General features: G+C 45.9%; 1 protein-coding gene across 6 annotated transcripts in view; it reads left to right on the top strand.

Annotated features, from left to right (window-relative positions):
* The first annotated feature begins 308 nt into the window (after window positions 1-308).
* PFKP (phosphofructokinase, platelet) overlaps window positions 309-19750 on the top strand; it is an 85121-nt gene continuing 65679 nt past the window's right edge. Inside the window, exons 1-2 of one of the 6 annotated variants that reach the window (XM_073334468.2) lie at window positions 309-775; window positions 18077-18150. In XM_073334468.2, coding sequence (XP_073190569.1) covers window positions 682-775; window positions 18077-18150 — 168 coding nt within the window. In that variant the 5' untranslated portion in view covers window positions 309-681. The remainder of the gene's footprint in view (window positions 776-18076; window positions 18151-19750) is intronic. The other 5 variants (XM_073334469.2, XM_073334465.2, XM_073334467.2 and 2 more) reach the window with 5 other exon arrangements.

Genomic DNA, 19750 nt, shown 5'->3' with positions numbered 1-19750 from the left:
TCTCTAGCAGGGGGAGTTGGGGGGAGGAACTGTGCAGCTCCCTCCTCCTGCGGCTCTGCCAGGAAACCAGCCGCGTCCTCTGCCCCCTCCCTCTTGCTCCAGCACAGTGACGGGAGAAAGGAAAGGAGGGGGCCGCCTTTGCACGTCTCCCCCCTCTTCCCCACCCATTCTAGCCTCTCCCACCTTCCCCACCTGCCGGCCTCTTCTTCCATCACTGCCTCCCCCGCTGCGCCATCCCCACGCACGCTGCAGCATCCCAGCCCACTCCCCACCCCCGCCCGCTGCAGGCTGCCGAGCGCCTTGGGTGGCGCACTTGCTCTCATTGGCTTCTCGCCCTGCCCTTCAGAGGGTGGAGCCGCACCGGCGCCGCGGCTGGGTTGCTTTGTGCAGAGCTGCCCGGGGTGGGGGGAGGCCGGAGCGGAGGAGGCTGGAGCCGGAGCAGTAGCAGCAGCCGCGGCGGCTGGGGAGGGGCGGGATGTGAAGGCTGCGCCTCTCCCGCTTTGTCTGCACGTGTTTTATGCCGTAGCGTTTCTGTTCCGGGTTCCGTCCCCAGGGCAGAGTCCCCGCAGTCAGGGACTCCCTCCGGCGCCGCCCAGGGACCTCGCTCGCTCTCTCCATCCCCCAGCCGGGCAGGGGAGCCGCGCAGCCGGCCCGCAGCTCCCTCCCTCCCCTCCCAGCACCATGGCGGACCAGCCGGCGGATAAGAAGTTCTTCGAGAATCTCTCGGGCGCAGGGAAAGCCATCGGGGTGCTGACCAGCGGCGGGGATGCGCAAGGTGACTGCCCGTGCAGCTGCGGGGGGGTGGGGGGTACGGGATGGCTGTGGGAGGTATTGGGCAGCATGGATAATGTGGGAGGGGGCAGTACAAGTGTGTGTGTTTGGGGAGGGGGGAGTGCATGTCATACGGTACATTTGGGGGGAAGGAAAGGGGCAATACGGTAAAGGGGTGCATCGGGCAGGGGTGGTATGGAGACGGGCCGGGTGCTCATGTGGCGGTGGAGTGGGCATGGGTGGGAGGTGCCTGGACTCTGGGGGCCAGTGGGTGGGCAGGCAGCATGCACACTCGGGCAGGAACACGTTGGGTCGGGGCACGGCGGGCAGTGAGGTAGGGAGCAGATGGGGCACTGGATCTGGGCTAAAGGGGGCAGGTTAGCCAGCAAGGTGGGCCGGCGGAGAGTGCCGGTTCCACTGATCTCGGACTGCTTTACTGAGATCAGTGTAAAAAAAATAAAATCGTCCTTTTGCCTAACCTCCGTGTCTGGGCTGCACACGTGCCTCGATAGGCAGGGCGGCAACAAGCTGCCTCCCCTCATCCTCCCTCCTTCCCTCGTCACATTTTCAAACGTGTGACCTCTTCTGAGCGTGCCTTCTGCAGGGCAGGGAACCGAAAGCTCCAGTAACTGTATCCCCGAGACGCCTTTCGGGGGATGGCAGGGAGAGGGGAGGATGGAGAAAGGGCTAGTGAGTGGCCAACATGTGAGGGGGATGGGAGAAGGTGGTGGTAGGAGACTTGGTGCATTGCACATGGGGAGGGGAGCTGTCTGCCGCTGGGGCAGTGCCGCCGCTCACCTCATCCGCCTTTCACTTCGGTCTTTGACGAGGCTCAAGAACAGTAGTTTTGCATTCCTGACAACGGTTTAGGTAGCTGACACCCGCGCAAGATTAATACGTTGCAGATATCCCTTAGCTTCGATCGGGAAACCGTCCAAAGCAAGGGTAGCAGGGGTTTAATGTTGGGGCTTAGAGACCAAGGACCTACAGAAATTGAATCAAAGGGCGACCAGGGAACGGGAGAACGGGTTGAAATGTACTAACCTGGTCATGAGGTCCCTTCTCAGGCCCCCTCCCACGTGTGTCTTCAAATTAATTTATGTATGTTATTAACAGTTCCATCTTGGGTTGCTCAAGGCGCAGATTCTAGATGGGTGATGCGGGGCAATATTTTAAAAGAAAGGCTCTCGATCTCCTTAGCCAGAAGGAGAATTATCTCGTTAATGTGCACCGCTGCCATCATTCCCCATAGCCGCCTCCTGGGTGACATTAGTTTTGCTGCAGCTCCGGGAGCGCGTTGGGAAGTAGTTTAATCCGGTATCTGCCAGTTTCGCTGCAGATCGGGAGTATTTCAGGAGCGTGGGGCGCGGTGCAGGGGACTGTCTGTGTTGTCCTTTGCATTGGGGATGGGGACCGGGCCTCCCCGCCAGTCTTTCATGTGGGTGGGGGTGAAGAGAGAAGTATGGTTCCTGCAGATGTGCTTGTGGGTGGAGGGAGTTGTGAGAAGAGAGACTCTTCTGGGTGTGTAAGGGTTTGGAGGAGCGGGGACTAGTTCCCCCCGCTTCTCTCAATGAATGTATAAGGAGAAAGCCTCACTCTCCTTGATAGGTGTGTGTTTGGGATGCGGGGGGACCTGTCCTGTCTTCCCTCTCCGCCCCCTCTTTCCCTAGTGCGTAGGAGAATGCTAGTTTGCATGGACCAGTCTCTCCTGGCTCACTCCCCGCCTCCAGTGTGTACGTGATCCGCAGCCAGTCGTTGCGGATTCCTTTGTGCGTCATATCTCTGCTGAAGAAGCATCCTTCCTCCCTCCCCCTGGAGTAACGGGGTGCCTTGGGGTTTTACCTGGGGTTAGCTAACCCCTTCCACAATACGGGGGCAGAAGGGATCTGCCACCCCAGAGAACGGGGCAGGCAAGCTGCTTCCCTTGACAATCAGCGACTGGCTTGGCTCCTTTTGCAGCCGTCCGCCCTATGACGGTGCTCCCAGTTGTGCTGAAATCATTCCAGGAGCCGTCGGGATCCGGGCACCTGAGCCCTCCTAGCGCCATTTTCCTTTGAAACTGTGACAGTGAGTTCCTCGGAGCAGCATAGCAGCACGTCCAGCGAGAGGCTGAGCCCTGCCACTCGCTTCCGCCTGGCTGCGGATCACATCGCGTAGGAGCAGCGCCTTTAAAAAAAGAAAAAAAAGGTCTGACATCGCTGTCTCCACCGGGCGCTATAGTGCAACATTTAAACAACTCTCCAAAGTAAATCGATCGGCCCTAGATTCGATTCTCTGCAAAGTGTAGCAAAAATAAAAAGCGAGGAGCGTTTGGGGAGCCCTGCCCAAGCTCCGGGACTGTTTTGCAAAGCCTATGAGCAGGGTACGCTGGATGTCGTCCAAGAGGTTTTGTAGGCAACATCCTTTCATTTCTTTCAGGAGAAGCGAGACTAAACCCAACCTTAGGGCTTCAGTGGGTCTGTCTGAGTGGCATTAAGGACTCATTTACATAACTGGGTTGGGATTTGGGAACAGTTCAGAAGACTGAAGTATACAACCTCCATTCTGCATCACATCCTGGGAGGGGAACAGAATAAGGAGGCATATGAGTCATGACCTTTCAAAGTCATTTGTACCACGTGGGGCCGAGGGTAATGTAGAGAGAATATTGAGGTCTGTAGTTGAGAGTTTTTATATTAAAAACAAGCAGATTAACAGTTTTGGAAGAACTAAGTGGTACAAAGTAATCCTGTTTTAAATTGGGAGGATTTTCTATTCTTTAACTGATTTTTCCATGCCCCATTTGCTTTAACTTCTTGAATATTTACAACAGAAATTTGTTTCTACGGACAACAGGAATGGATATCATTACAGTGACACCTGTTAGTGCTGCATTATATGATGGCTTCTGAGTTTTCCCCCACTGTTAACCTGTATTTTCACTGAAGCAGCAGGCACATGTCTGCACTGTTGCAGGCAGATGCTTGACCTAGAAAATCTCAGCCCAAGAGTTTACTATTTTGGGTGTTTTTTGTACTTTTTAATAATTTAAAAGTGGCCTTTTTAAAAGTGAAATATTACATGTCTTTTATATTTAAAGTATATATTAATGTTCAAGATGTGGCATCTTCAAATTTACAACTGTTAATCTCCTTAAGGGTTTTTTAGTGTGTATATAGTATTATGGGTCCAAGATGCTTAAATCTGTATTAATACACATTCACAGCACATATTATAGCAGCTCCCTTGCAACAGTCAGGATTTAATCAGTGTATTTACAGTGTAGATGTACTTTCCACCATTTTGTGTGGTGGATATAAGCAGTGTATTGGGGATTTAGTGTAAGTGAAAATGTTACAGATAATTTGTGCTTGTAAAGTGTACTCTGTACTTGCTGTGTCAGCACTACAATTTTGGCCACCCAGCTATTAAATGGGGAAACAAACCCAGTAACTGGTATTCTGTCTCTTGATGTATATTGTGATTGAACATTGACAGCTGATTCTCAAGGATCTATCAGCTTGATGTGCCAGATTCTGGACTACATCCAAATGCGGTTGGTGCAGTTTTGGAGGGAGGGGCATGAGAAGGGGTCTTTAAGCAGCTCTTATGCCCTCAGATCCTGGGGTTTGCACGTCATGGGTTGGTCCTTGGCAAAATGTAGAACAGTCTCAGGGCTACTTTATGTCGGCTGTCAGTGACCCCCCCCAAGGCCATTCTGGCAGTTACAAGTCACTGAGGCACGAAGAGTGTCCCCTAGGCAAATTGTTAATGTTAGGACCATGGGGAGGGTGGTAGAGGAACAGCAATTACAGTGGCCCAGGATCCCTTATATAGAGGGAATTCTGTATTGGCTAGGGCTAACAGATTGGTGGGACAATGTAAAGTGGCCAGGGAATGGCTGAGAATCTGGACTGCTGTTCTTTAAAACTCCAGTGTAACCTTAACCACAAAACAGGATGTTCGGGTAACTTCAAGGTTTGAATGCTGTGAAAGATAATCTGAGTGAGGGGCCTGAGACTGTGAATTCCGTGTGCAGGTGCATTGGGCTGTTGGTCCCGCTGTGTTGGGCCTGGACATGTTAATACTGGCACCGGTGGATGAATTTATACACCAGCCACTGGCTCCTGAGGTGTGGATCCTCTTTCAATAGAATGTCACCCTCCCCTTATTCTCTGTCACCCACAGGAAGTGAGTTGTTCTGTGTGTTTTAGAACATAAAAATCTAAATGACAGTCGTGTAAATTTATATACTTGCCTCAGCTCTTCCTCACCCCATCCCTTCATTTGCTTGTTACTCTTACTCTTTGGTTTTGAGCTCTTAAAGTTAAGAGCTATGTCATGTTTTTTTATTTGTATGGTAAAACACCTAGCACACTTTTGGGCACTAATGAAATAGTCATAGCCTTCTGGGTTACACAGCCCAGAGCCCAGATCATGGCTCTGTGGTAGGCAGACCTGTGCAGCAGTTTCATCACCTACTGCTTTACAGTCTTATATTGCCCCAGTCCATTACATGCCCCCCAAAGAAAACAAACCCTTTTCTGCACCCAAAATTGTAGAATTTATATGTATATTGTATAATGGTTGCTAAGTGTGTTATGTATATACATAATTTGAAGATAGCTTCATGGATTTGTTTTACATTTTGTAAATAAATCTGAAGAATAATTTATTTGCTAAAAAAGTTGACATGTCATGTTTCAACATACATTTTACAGATAGGAAATGAACATTTTATAGTTAATGGCAATTTGTATAGACTTTTTCAGTATTCACTGTATCTGGTGTTTTGGAGATGTTACTTCTAAAATTAAAAAAGTGACTTGTGTCACAAATCAATTTCTAAGTGATTGGTGCTAATTTTTTTTTAAGAGGCAGAGAAGGCATTTTGAGGGGAAACAAGCCTAAAATCCCCAAGATGCTATTGTGTGTGTATATATATATATATATATATGTAAAATTATTTCTCTAAACATATGCAGTATAGAAGACATGCTAGCATATGCATTTACACAATAGAATATCTTGTTGGAGAGGGTTCAGAGAAGAGCCATGAGAATGATTAAAGGATTTAAAAACCTGCTTTATAGTGTAAGACTCGAGCTCAGTCTATTTAGTTAAAGAAAGAGAAGGTTATGGGATGACTTTATTTAAATCTATAAGTACCTGCATAGGGAACAAGTATTTAAAAATTGGCTCTTCAATCTAGCAGAGAAAAGTATAACACGATGAAAAGTATAACAACCTTCAATGGCTGGAAGTTGAAGATGGACAAATTCAGATTGGAAATAAGGTGTATATTTTTAACAGTGAGAGTAGAATCATAGAATATCAGGGTTGGAAGGGACCTCAGGAGGTCATCTAGTCCAACCCCCTGCTCAAAGCAGGACCAATTCCCAATTAAATCATCCCAGCCAGGGCTTTGTCAAGCCTGATCTTAAAAACTTCTAAGGAAGGAGATTCTACCACCTCCCTAGGTAACGCGTTCCAGTGTTTCACCACCCTCCTAGTGAAAAAGTTTTTCCTAATATCCAACCTAAACCCCCCCCACTGCAACTTGAGACCATTACTCCTTGTCCTGTCCTCTTCTACCACTGAGAATAGTCTAGAACCATCCTCTCTGGAACTCCCTTTCAGGTAGTTGAAAGCAGCTATCAAATCCCCCCTCAGTCTTCTCTTCTGCAGACTAAACAATCCAATGTTCCCTCAGCCTCTCCTCATAAGTCATGTGTTCCAGACCCCTAATCATTTTTGTTGCCCTTCGCTGGACTCTCTCCAATTTATCCACATCCTTCTTGTAGTGTGGGCTCAAAACTGGACACAGTACTCCAGATGAGGCCTCACCAATGTCGAATAGAGGGGGACGATCATGTCCCTTGATCTGCTCGCTATGCCCCTACTTATACATCCCAAAATGCCATTGGCCTTCTTGGCAACAAGGGCACACTGCTGACTCATATCCAGCTTCTCGTCCACTGTCACTCCTAGGTCCTTTTCCACAGAACTGCTGCTTAGCCATTCGGTCCCTAGTCTGTAGCTGTGCATTGGGTTCTTCCGTCCTAAGTGCAGGACCCTGCACTTATCCTTATTGAACCTCATCAGATTTCTTTTGGCCCAATCCTCCAATTTGTCTAGGTCCCTCTGTATCCTATCCCTGCCCTCCAGCGTATCTACCACTCCTCCCAGTTTAGTATCATCCGCAAATTTGCTGAGAGTGCAAACCACACCATCCTCCAGATCATTTATGAAGATATTGAACAAAACCGGCCCCAGGACCGACCCCTGGGGCACTCCACTTGACACCGGCTGCCAACTAGATATGGAGCCATTGATCACTACCGGTTGAGCCCGACAATCTAGCCAACTTTCTACCCACCTTATAGTGCATTCATCTAGCCCATACTTCTTTAACTTGCTGACAAGAATACTGTGGGAGACCGTGTCAAAAGCTTTGCTAAAGTCAAGAAACAATACATCCACTGCTTTCCCCTCATCCACAGAACCAGTAATCTCATCATAGAAGGCGATTAGATTAGTCAGGCATGACCTTCCCTTGGTGAATCCATGCTGACTGTTCCATGCTGATCACTTTCCTCTCATGTAAGTGCTTCAGGATTGATTCTTTGAGGACCTGCTCCATGATTTTTCCGGGGACTGAGGTGAGGCTGACTGGCCTGTAGTTCCCAGGATCCTCCTTCTTCCCTTTTTTAAAGATTGGCACTACATTAGCCTTTTTCCAGTCATCCGGGACTTCCCCCTTTCGCCACGAGTTTTCAAAGATAATGGCCAATGGCTCTGCAATCACAGCCGCCAATTCCTTCAGCACTCTTGGATGCAACTCGTCCGGCCCCATGGACTTGTGCACGTTCAGCTTTTCTAAATAGTGCCTAACCACCTCTTTCTCCACAGAGGGCTGGCCATCTATTCCCCATGTTGTGATGCCCAGCGCAGCAGTCTGGGAGCTGACCTTGTTAGTGAAGACAGAGGCAAAAAAAGCATTGAGTACATTAGCTTTTTCCACATCCTCTGTCACTAGGTTGCCTCCCTCATTCATTAAGGGGCCCACACTTTCCTTGGCTTTCTTCTTGTTGCCAACATACCTGAAGAAACCCTTCTTGTTACTCTTGACATCTCTCGCTAGCTGCAGCTCCAGGTGTGATTTGGCCCTCCTGATTTCATTCCTACATGCCCGAGCAATATTTTTATACTCTTCCCTGGTCATATGTCCAACCTTCCACTTCTTGTAAGCTTCTTTTTTATGTTTAAGATCCGCTAGGATTTCACCATTAAGCCAAGCTGGTCGCCTGCCATATTTACTATTCTTTCGACACATGGGGATGGTTTGTCCTTGTAACCTCAACAGGGATTCCTTGAAATACAGCCAGCTCTCCTGGACTCCTTTCCCCTTCATGTTAGTCCCCCAGGGGATCCTACCTATCCTTTCCCTGAGGGAGTCGAAGTCTGCTTTCCTGAAGTCCAGGGTCCGTATCCTGCTGCTTACCTTTCTTCCCTGTGTCAGGATCCTGAAGTCAACCAACTCATGGTCACTGCCTCCCAGGTTCCCATCCACTTTTGCTTCCCCTACTAATTCTTCCCGGTTTGTGAGCAGCAGGTCAAGAAAAGCTCTCCCCCTAGTTGGCTCCTCTAGCACTTGCACCAGGAAATTGTCCCCTACGCTGTCCAAAAACTTCCTGGATTGTCTATGCACCACTGTATTGCTCTCCCAGCAGATATCTGGAAAATTAAAGTCACCCATGAGAACCAGAGCATGCGATCTAGTAGCTTCTGCGATCTGCCAGAAGAAAGCAATTAATTAACCACTGGAACAACATATGAAGGGTTGTTGTGGATTCTTCATCACTGATGATTTTTTAAATCAGGATTGGATGTTTTTCTAAAAAATCTGCTCTAGGAATTAATTTGAGGAAATTCCATGTCCTGTGTTATACAGGATGTCAGACTTGAGGATTGTAAAGGTCCTTAGAATCTATGGATATATAAATAATTTGGTAATAATTTTGTGTTATAGCAGTGCTTTTGTGTTTAGGAAACAATCTGTCTAAAAAGAAAATGGTAATTCAGAAGGATTTTAATTATGTTGCCATATTTTAAATGGCTATTTTAGCCACAATTTAGTCTCTAAGCCACTGTTGAAATCCTCTGTGTGTATCGTTGGTGTACTGAGTAATGAGGACCAAGTCTCGTGACTACTGAGTACATCCATTTTCCAGTAGTAATTATACAATTACATTTCATAGATACTCTAATGGAAATGCTGGTTGTAAGAAGCCAAAAGGTAATGAAATAATACATTGTTTACCAGTGTTTTATTAGTCAAGTTGTGCTTCAGGAGAGACTTCATGCTTTCCTCTGTAGATATCTTTTTATATATTTGAATGCACTCTGGCCAAAATATTCAGATGTAAGTACCCAATGGTAGGTATTTAAAGCCCTATATAGGTTTTATGACATCACTAGATTATTCAATACTGAACAGCAACAGATTCTTCAGTGTAAGCTCTGAGTACTGAACACTTCTGGAAATTGGCTAGGTGCTTGCCTTTAAGCACCCAAGTCTGAAAATATTGCCATCTGTGCACAGAGGCAAACAGATTCCAAGGTCTGAAGGGACCATTGTGATCATCTGGTCTAACTTGTATAACATAGGCCATAGAACTTGTCCAAAATGATTCCTAGAGCAGATCTGTGAGGAAAAAACATTTAGTCTTGATTTAAAAATTGCGAGCCATGGAGTGCAAAATAGTCACACAGTGTTGAGCAATGGTAACGTGTATATTAAATAGCCAAGCTATACATTTTCAGTGAGGGTATACAGAATGGCCTGAGGCAATGGTTCTCTTCTCCATACTGGCAACCCATGATGCAATAGACAAAAGCTTTGGGATCCATCCACCTCTTATTTAGGCTACATATACAGTATGAGCCAAGGGTGTGACTCATGCGAGCTGTCATTGAGCTAAGGGGAGTGTAAATAGCAGCGTAGCTGCTGTAGCATGAGTAGCAGTAGTAGAGGCATGGTGTAGCTGTGCCTCATACAACTTGCCTGAAGCTTAGGGGTCTGTACTCGGCCTGACTCAACCATGGCATCCGCTACTGCTCCCCATGCTACTGTGGCTACACTACTATTTATACTCACACTATTCAATGTGAGCTAGCCTGAGCATGTGTACAAGAATAGGAGAATTACAGCCCTACACCTCATAGTATAGGTGTAGCTTTAGACAGAAGGGGGAGAGTAGTTGTAACCTCTTGAAACCTGGTTACAAGCCTAAGTGTTGCTCACATATCCGCCTTTTGAGCCACTTCTTCTGACATGGCTTTCATACTTCGAGATTTACGTAATTGTATCAATAGGAAAACACACATGAGTTTGGGGTCATCTTCCTAAAATGTTGTGTAGAAGTAATTTAAGTAGTTAGTTGGATAAACAAGTTGTTTATTGAAGAAAACTGTATGCTTAAAGTACTCTGTGGGACAGTTGCACTGTAAATCTTTTGAGGCACTGAAGTGGAACTATTGCTTTACAAATAATAATTATCAATCTAAGTGTTTGGTAAAAGTTGTGAAATTCTCACTGATGGCTGGAAAACCAGGTTGTGTGAATGCCTTATTGTGTATATTAACCCAAGCTGATATTCCTGGACTAGAATCTTCCCATCTTTACCAAATAGACACGGAAAATGTAAATGTGTGGAAACAACCCTGGATTTTTATATACATTTTTAGCTTTGCATTGGCATCCTGTTTCAAAAGTAAACTTCTCAAACTGAAAGCAGCAGCGAGTTCTTAAAATGGAAACAGAAAAGAGAAGTTGGTTTAAAATGAATAAGCATGGAACCGGCAAAAAAATGCTGCTTACACTGAGAAGGAAATGAATAATTTAACATTAGAAAAAGTTTAGTACTAAAGCAAATTATATTTTCTGAGCCTTTTAGTCATGTAACTTTTTTAGTGAATTTGTTACCTGTCTTTTGAAATGGTACATCTATTGTAACTCTGATTTTTTTGGTGGAGTTGAGTTCCTCAGCATTAGGAAAACTGCTCAAAATGAATACATGTAAAATCATATAAACAGACAAGAAAAAAAAAAGTTTGAACTGAAAAAAAAAAGTGTCTTACATAACAAATAGGGCTAAAACACACATGTAAAACCATACAGTAACTAAAATGTACTGCATCAGTAGAGACCCTCTACTTTATTAAAAAAATGAGCAAAATAGTGTTCAAAAACGTTTTCCTTTCCCTTCACACTTTTAATGAAGAAACTGTTACAAAGGTTAATCAACGAAGGGAGAAAAATCCTATTTAACATCAGGATACCTGAATTAGTGGGATTTAGGAGCCTCTTATCCAGTCATTGTGTATGAGACGGCTATAACTGCCAACTCTAAAGGGTCAGAGAAATCAGTATTTTATGCTTAATTTATTTTTTATTGATTTAAGTTGCCTTTCACCATAGCAATTAGGAGCTTACTTACATCGAGCAGCCAGCAATGGGTACTAATAATGAATCACCGCTGCTGTCTCCTGAAATGTTAGCGTATATGCTGGCACCAAGTCAAAAAGTTAAAAAAAAAAAACACAAAAAAACCCCCCAAAAAACCCAAACAACTCAAACGAAGGTTAAACAAGTTTCTAATAACATGTCCACACTTGGATTCTGCTCAATTACCAACAATGAGGGAAAGATAAGTCACCTTACCATTATTATTTGTACTCCCATAATGCCTAGGGGCCCTAGTCAAACATGTCCACACTTGGATTCTGCTCAATTACCAACAATGAGGGAAAGATAAGTCACCTTACCATTATTATTTGTACTCCCATAATGCCTAGGGGCCCTAGTCATGGATCATGTCACTATTGAGCTAGGTGTTGTACAAAGTGTGGCGGTCTCATTGTCTGACCTTATAGTCCGTCTCCCCAGTGGCTTCCACTATCTCATATGGTCCATGCCAGCTGGCTAGGAGTTTGCTTTCTGCTGTCGGCACTATCACCATCACCCGTTCCCCTGGCTGAAATCTCTGTAGTTTCACCCAACGGTTGTAATATGTCCGCTGGGCCTCTTGTGCTTTTTCCAAATGTTCTCGTACTATAGGGGTTACTCGAGTTATTCGCTCTCTCATCTGTGTCACGTGCTGAATGACATTCTTTCCTGGGTTGGGTTATTCTTCTCAGTCCTCCTTTGCAATATCTAATATTCTGTGTGGGTGGCGTCCGTATAGTAGTTCAAAGGGAGAGAAACCACTGGACGCCTGGGGGACTTCCCATATAGCAAACATTAGATACGGTAGAAGGGTATCCCAGTCTTTTCCATCCTGTACTACCACCGTCCGGATCATACTTTTAAGGGTACGGTTAAACTGCTTGACCAGTCCATCTGTTTGTGGATGGTAGACTGAGGTCCGTATGGCCTGGATGCGGGGTAGGGTTTTTGCTACTGCCTTGGATGTGGGGTTTCTTAAAGGAATGGTTTCTGGATACTGCATGGCATAGTTAAAGATGACTGGTATGTTTCGGTGGCCCCACGCCAATCTTTCCAGTGGGCCCACTATGTCCATGGCTATCCTCTCGAAAGGGACTTCAATAATAGGCAAAGGTACTAATGGGGCCCGCAAATGAGGTCAGGGGCTATGCAACTGGCATTAGGGCAGGAGGCACAATAGCGCTGGACCTCTGCACGTATTCCTGGCCAATAAAACCTTTTCAGGATTCTGTCCAGTGTCTTGTCTACTCCTAGATGTCCCCCAAATAGATGACTGTGAGCTAACTCTAGTACTGCCCTTGTGTGTTTCCGTGGGACTAAGAGTTGCTCTACTTCTTCCCCTCGTATTTGCGTTATGCTGTACAACAGATCGCGTTTGAGCACATAATATGGCCTTGGGCCTTTGGTCTTTCCTTCTATGGGTACTCTATTTACTTGCACTACCTCCTCCCTCACATTCGCATATAGCGAGTCGTTGGCTTGGTCCTGCCCGAAATCCTCACTTGCGGTACCAATCTGACGTAATTCCAGGGGGCCTGTTTCTACTCCGCCCCCTGGGTTGCCACTACTTGGGCTAGGAACCTCCTCAGAGTCCAAACTGGCCTGAATATCTCCTGGCCTCCTGAACGGGTTCTCCTACCAACAAGAGAGGTTTTCAGGTTCTCTGCTAGAATCATGGTCCCTCATCTTTTATCTGCCCTCCTTTCCTGCCTATACTTTTGGCGTTTTCTGGGGGATGAGAATAACTCTGGGGCAAATTCAGCAAACATTGGGGTGAGGCTATCTGTAGGTGCCTCTGTCTCAGCCTGGGGGTTGCTACCCTCCCCTGGCTCTACTGGGAGGAGTAAGCCCTCAAACCTGGGGAAGTCCCTACCAATTAAGACAGGGTAGGGGAGCCCAGGGACCACCCCTGCAGTCACCCTGGTAGTATTCCCCTGGATCTCAATCCGTACCGGGATTGTGGGGTAGAAATTTACGGTGCCATGAACACGTTACCCCTGTGGTTTTGGCCCGGGTTACTTGGTCTTGCCCCACCAACTTCCCCAAGACCAGTGTGACAGTACTCCTGGAATCTACTAATGCTATGGTTTCGATACCATTCATTTTTATTGGTCTTGTATACCCATGCGAGGTCATTGCGACCCCTACCGGGCCGATTAGGCCACATTGCTCTCCGTGATCCCCCAGATTACATTGCATAGGCTCTTCCCTGTTGGGGCATATAGCAGCCCAATGCCCCAATTCCCCACACTTGTTAACACCGCCCCCTTATTCTGGTTGCCACCCTCTGCCTGGGGCTCTTTGGCTGCCCCCCACCCAGCCCTCTCTTTTCAAACCCCCAGGTCCCTTCTTGGCCTCAGGCCATTCCTTGGTGTCTTTCCTCCTAGTTATGGTACTGGAGTTCGACAGTCCGGGGCCTTGGGTTTGGGACTGGTTTGCTGTGTCTCACCCCCTGGGGTCTGGAACAGTTCGCGGGCTGCCAGCTGTCTGTCCACGAGGGAGACCAACTCATCATAGGTGGAGGGGTCATTCTGGCCAACCCAAGCCCATAGGCCTGGTGGTAGCCCCCTCCTATACTGGTCCAGTACCAGGAGTTCCATCATCTCCTCAGAGCTGAGGGCCTCAGGGCGCAGCCATTTCCGAGTCAGGTGGATCAGGTCAAACAATTTCGATCGGGGTGTCTTGTCCTCCGTATACTTCCACCCATGGAACCTCTGGGCTCGCAATGCAGTCGTTAATCCAGATCTGCCCAGGATCTCTGCCTTCAGTTGCGGGTAATCTGCTGCAGTCTCCACGGCCATATCGTAGACTACCTTCTGGGCCTCCCCACACAGGAACGGGGTGAGGATACCAGACCTCTGATCTTGGGGCCAGGCCTCCCACAGGGCTGCTCTTTCAAAAGCCAGGAGGTATGCCTCCACATCATCCTCCCGTGTCATTTTCTGTAGGCAGTAGCTGGGCCGTATGGTCTGGGTCCCGTCGCAGTTGTGGTTCAGCTCCATAAGGGCCTTCCTCTGGTTCACCAGCTCTTGCAGCAGAGCTCGGTCCTGGGCAGCCTGACTCATCAACAGATGATTAGTCTCCTGCTGCATCTGAGTCGCCTCCTGTTGGGCGGTTGCTTGGACCCGGGTAGCCTCCTGCTGGGCTGCGGTGGCTTGTATTAGGGCTTTGACCACGTCATCCATCTTGGGGATGGGAGGGTTTTGGCTAACCCTGGTTTAAGTCCCCAGCGCGTAGATCCCACCACTAACACCACGTGTGGCAAATTGCCAGCACTACTATCATGAATCTCCCGTTTTCTCTTCTTGGGGGGGGTGTTCAGGGCACCATTTCTTGCCCCTTAACTGGGGTCTTAACTGCCACTAGTGTCCTAGGGGAGGGGAGTGGAGAGGAAGAGACCCGGGCCCGCCCTCTACTCCAGGTCCCGGTCCAGGGGCCCTAGGGATAGCAGTAAACCGCTTGAACTAGCAGTTCCTTCCCCTGGGCTACTTCCCTTTCCTGCCCTTCAGCTTGTGGGGCTTCCTGCCGTCCCTCTGCACAAACCAGGTGTTCCTTTACCTAGGGTCTTAGTCTTCTTAACCCACCACAGCACTTCTCCAAACTCTCCTTTGCTTCCCTCCAAACTGCTCTCTACTGCAACACCAATCCACTCTGCTTCAGCTCCTCCTCTTGTTTGATTGAAGCAGGGGGGTTTTATCAAGTGACTGGCTTCAGGTGCTCCAGTTTGTTTCAGGTGCTTTAATCTATAGCAAACTTTCTTCCCTCTACAGGGAAGAAGGCTCTCCTGCTGCCCTCTGGCCATGCTGTATCACAAAAGACAGAACACAAACATGGCCCTTCCTCCAAAGAGTTGACAATCGAAGTCACTGGCAGGTTCACCCCAGATAGCTGAAAAGAAAGTGCTTCCTTCCCTGGCCTTAAGAGATGTGATGCAGTTAATGTGTCCTTGACATTTCAGGGTTTTAAAGATTATCACCAGCACCTTGAGTTGAACCCAGGAGGGAGAGAGAGAAACAATACAAAGACCTGATCATGAGTGTTGTGTTCGCAGGTCTCCTCTGGTTGGGCAGAAGACAGTTATATTTTGCTCGAGCTGAAGCTTCAAGGTGGTCTTAGATGTTAGGCCTAAGTATGGGTTATTACCATAGTGTAGTCTGGAGGTGCAACGGTGTTACTGGCTGGGAAGAATTCTGCATTAGAAGGGGGTGATCAGACTCCTCACAAGCCACAGATGATTAAAATAAATGTGTTGCAGCTGTAACCTGAAAAACCAGGATCAGCGACTGATCCATTAGGAGCTTAATTTAGAAAACATTGACAAGAGGCAGGCATGCATTGTCAGGAGATGATGCAGGTGATGCCTTTGCCCAGTCCATTAAATGCTTCTTCATGCCCACAAGAATCTCTTCTGTTTTAGCTGGTGCAAGTTACATTCATTCTGAATCTCAGCCTGTCCATTTTCCTTCCAGTCAGTCGCAGACTTGGGCTAATGAAACTGTTAGTCAGTGGAAGACAGACACAGAACTCTGTGTTGGTCAGTATTTATTATATCTGCAAAACATCTTGGAATCAATCCATACATGTTGAACAGGAAAGGTGACAAGGTGGAACCCTGAAGGATGCAGCAGTTGAGAGCTTTCCAGAAGGATGAAAGTGGGGAAGGAGAAAACTCAATGAATGGCCATTCTGAACACATCTGTAAGACCCTATAGACAAATCAAGGGAACCAAAAGCAGCCGATAGTTCTAAAAAGAAGCATGGCCTTTACCCTGTTCATCACTATAGGGATGTAATTAACCATCAGTATCTATAGAGACTTGGTTTAGAGAAACAGTATTCTGCATAAAAATGTTAGTATGCTAAGTGACACTTGCATCTCTTCTTGCTCTTCAGTTGGCAGAGACCGCAAATGCCATAGAGAACAGATTTTGGAGGTGAAGAGTGCCTTGTGCCACACTCTACAGCAATTGCTGCATCCTCCCTGGCCTTGGTCGATACTTGAAAGTCCAGATCTTCAGCCAGTGGAAATTGATGTCGCTGCATTGACTTAAAAAACCTGACCCAAAGTGTATGTGGTTTCTGGAAGGAGAATTGCCTCTTTGAATGGATATTTGCTACTATCTTGCTCTCCCTAGCTGACAGACTTGTTTTCCTCACTGGGTATGCCTGCACTTGGAGCTGGGGTGCCATTCCCTGCCCATGTAGGCATACTTGCACTGGCTGTCATCAAACTGGCATGCTAAAAATAGTAGCGTGGCTTCTCCGCTGACATAGCTACTGCCGTTTGTTGGGGGTGGTTTAATATCAGTAGGGGAGCGCTTTCCCATTGACATAGAGTGGCGACACGAGAGATCTTACAGCTGCATCAGTACAGGTCTCTAGTGTAGACATAGCCTTAATGTTCAGTTCTTCCACAATAAGAGACTTCTGTTTAATAACAGATACTTTATTTGTGTTGTGTTCCTAAGTAAGAGGCACTTGAGGAAACCTCAGGGTCACTGGGACCTTCACACTAATCAATTTCAACATTCACAAAGAGGTTAGTTCAGTGGGTCTTTAAATACTTCCTTGGCAGTGATAGTATCTAGGCTCCCTGAGGACAGGCCATATGCATGACTTTGCTTGTGGATTTGGAGATTCAGGTCAACTCTGTTGTGTGGTTTGATCATCTTATGAGTTTCAAATCAGGGATTATTTTGCACCTACATCATCAGCAGAGCTGATCTATTTCTTTGCTATTTCCAGTAACTAATGAATCCTATTGATCTGGGGGACTGTAGATACTATACTATATTTGATGCTGTGTTGTATCTGTAAATCCAAGGAGAGTGCTGATCAGCTGTTAGAGAAGTCTCTCAGCTTCCTTGCCCCTCTCTTATAGCTCTGTATTTGTTTCTTATGCCTGGGGTCTGTTGGTAATTCTCCATGTTTTTTTTCATGAGTAATATTCGCCACGGTAGATGGAGAGAGCCATTATAATAGACACCACATTCTTTTAGACTCTTTGAATTGACACCCATTGGGTGTGCTATAAAATGGTTCTGTGGAACATATTTGCTGCTTAATATATGGAAGTATTAATACTGATTTACACAAGTATGACATCATTCAGCCAAGTGTTTCAATTTGTCAGGCATCTATGAAAAGAGTACTCCGGGCTCCATTGTGAGCTGCAGAACATCCCCGCACAGGGGAGTAAGATGCCATAAGGCACTCCCTTACCCATGCTATCCACATCACAGATGTGTACTCAAGGGGAGAACTGCTGGCACTGGGTTGCTACTCCCCACTCCTCCCGCAATCATGTGGTTCTGCTCTTCGACAACACACCATCTGTGCAGCTGAGCTGGTTTGGAAGAAAGTGAGCTGGACCAGGAAAAAATGCTAGCACAGCTTACTTTCCCCTCTGGAGTGAGGGGAGGCAGGCACTGAATTGTGCCTGCAAGTCTTGCAAATTGCAAAGTGCCAAACCACCAGTCTTATGTCATTTATCAGTCACCACTTTCTAATTACTGTTTATTCTGATAATATCTTGACAATTTCATCAAGCTCCCCTGTTCAGTGTCCATATAATGATGGTACTAAAACAAATAACTCTGCCCCCTTCAACTTATAGAGCTGGCTGCATTGTCAGTATGTACATTTCTGTTATAGTAAAAGCTTTTTTTTCTGTTTAGGAACAATTTATAGCTTCCAATTCCTTCGTCGTTGTTGTTGTTGGATTTTGTTTTAGACAAAGGTATTTCAAGTTAATATTAGAAAATTGAGATAACCTTGCATAATTTTGTAATAAATGAATTCACTTTCTCTTCCCAGGTATGAATGCTGCGGTACGTGCAGTAGTGCGTATGGGAATCTACGTAGAAGCTAAAGTATATTTTATCTATGAGGTTAGTTTTCCTGTTGTATTCAGTCTGTATTTGATTTTTGCATGTGTATGTCCTTGTTCCTGTGGAATTTCACGTGGACTTTAATGGTGTAAAAACTCAAAATGTTACACATGGTGTTCCTTATTGTTACACCAAAAGCCTTTTTTGCCCATGAAAGGTAATTTATCTGGTAATGACCAAGAGATGATATTCTAATTAAAATAGAAGTTTGAGTTCTGGTTCCAGACCTTTTCTGCATACAAGAGCAAGGGGTTGGGAATATTGAGAAGACTTAGCTGTGGTTGTTGATGGGATCAGGCCTTGCATTATGCAGCAATGACCTGTCTATCTATACCTGAATACCTTCTGTAAGGTATTCATCTAGCCCCCCCCCCCCCTTTACTCTAGTATGAGCACCTTACAACTTTTGAGGTATTTATTCTGACAATACCCCTGTGAGGCAGGAAAGTAGTGTTATTCCCAGTTTACAGATAGGGAACTGAGGCACAGAAAGATTACATGACAGGAGTAGTCTGCAGCTGGTTCTATAGCCGCTGGACAGTCTTTCCTATTCTGCAAACTAAGGGGAGCAGTTGACAGGCTACACAATGAAGTCCTATCCACTTCTTTCCAAATATCAGAAATATTATGTCTGTGATTGATGTATTTGTAAGTGAAGTTACATTCAAATTGCATGGGATATGGAAATTTGAAAGACATATACGTGTACATCAAAAGGAGAAAACTATTTATGTAAATGTTACAGGAAAATGCCAATATTGTACTCTGATTTAATAAAGAGATACATTTTAACTTTAAAGTATGTGAATATTGGAATACAGTAAACCTTTTAAACAGAGGGCCCATTTGTATTGTATGTTGGCATTATATCAGTTCTCCTTTAGAAGCCTTTAGCTTTTAAAAGTAAAGCAATCATGGGATAACATGGGCAGTCCTCTCATGGATCAGTAACTGGTTAAAAGACAGAAAACGAAGGGTAGGAATAAATGGTCAGTTTTTAGAATGGAGGGAGGTAAATAGTTGTGTTTCCCAGGGATCTGTACTGGGACCAGTGTTGTTTAGCTTATTCATAAATGATCTGGGAAAAGGGGTAAACAGTGAGGTAGCAAAATTTTGCAGATGTACAAAATTATTCAAGATAGTTAAGTCCAAAGCAGACTACGAAGAGTTACAGACTCACAAAACTGGGTGACTGGGCAACAAAATAGCAGATGAAATTCAGTGTTGATAAATGCAAAGTAATGAACATTGGAAAACATAATCCCAACTATACATGCAAAATGATGGGGTCTAAATGAGCTGTTACCACTCAAAAAAGAGATCTTGGCGTCATTGTGGACAGTTCCCTGAAACCATCCACTGAATGCGCTGCAAGAGTTAAAAAAGCGAACAGAATGTTAGAAACAATTAGGAAAGGGATAGATCAGTGGCTTTCAACCTTTTTTCATTTGTGGACCCCTAAAAAAATTGAAAAGGAGGTGTGGACTCCTTTGGAAGTCTATTGTCTGTGTATATAGTTGAATTCTGTTCAGTCAGTTTTCAGTCTAAGTGTTCCACAGACCGCTTAGACATAGTCCGTGAACCCCCAAGGGAGTCCATG

The sequence above is a fragment of the Lepidochelys kempii genome, chromosome 2, assembly GCF_965140285.1.
Source record: "Lepidochelys kempii isolate rLepKem1 chromosome 2, rLepKem1.hap1, whole genome shotgun sequence".
In the NCBI taxonomy this organism is placed as follows: domain Eukaryota; kingdom Metazoa; phylum Chordata; order Testudines; family Cheloniidae; genus Lepidochelys; species Lepidochelys kempii.
The sequence above is the reverse complement of the archived record's forward strand: the minus strand, read 5'-3'. Positions and strand labels throughout refer to the sequence as shown.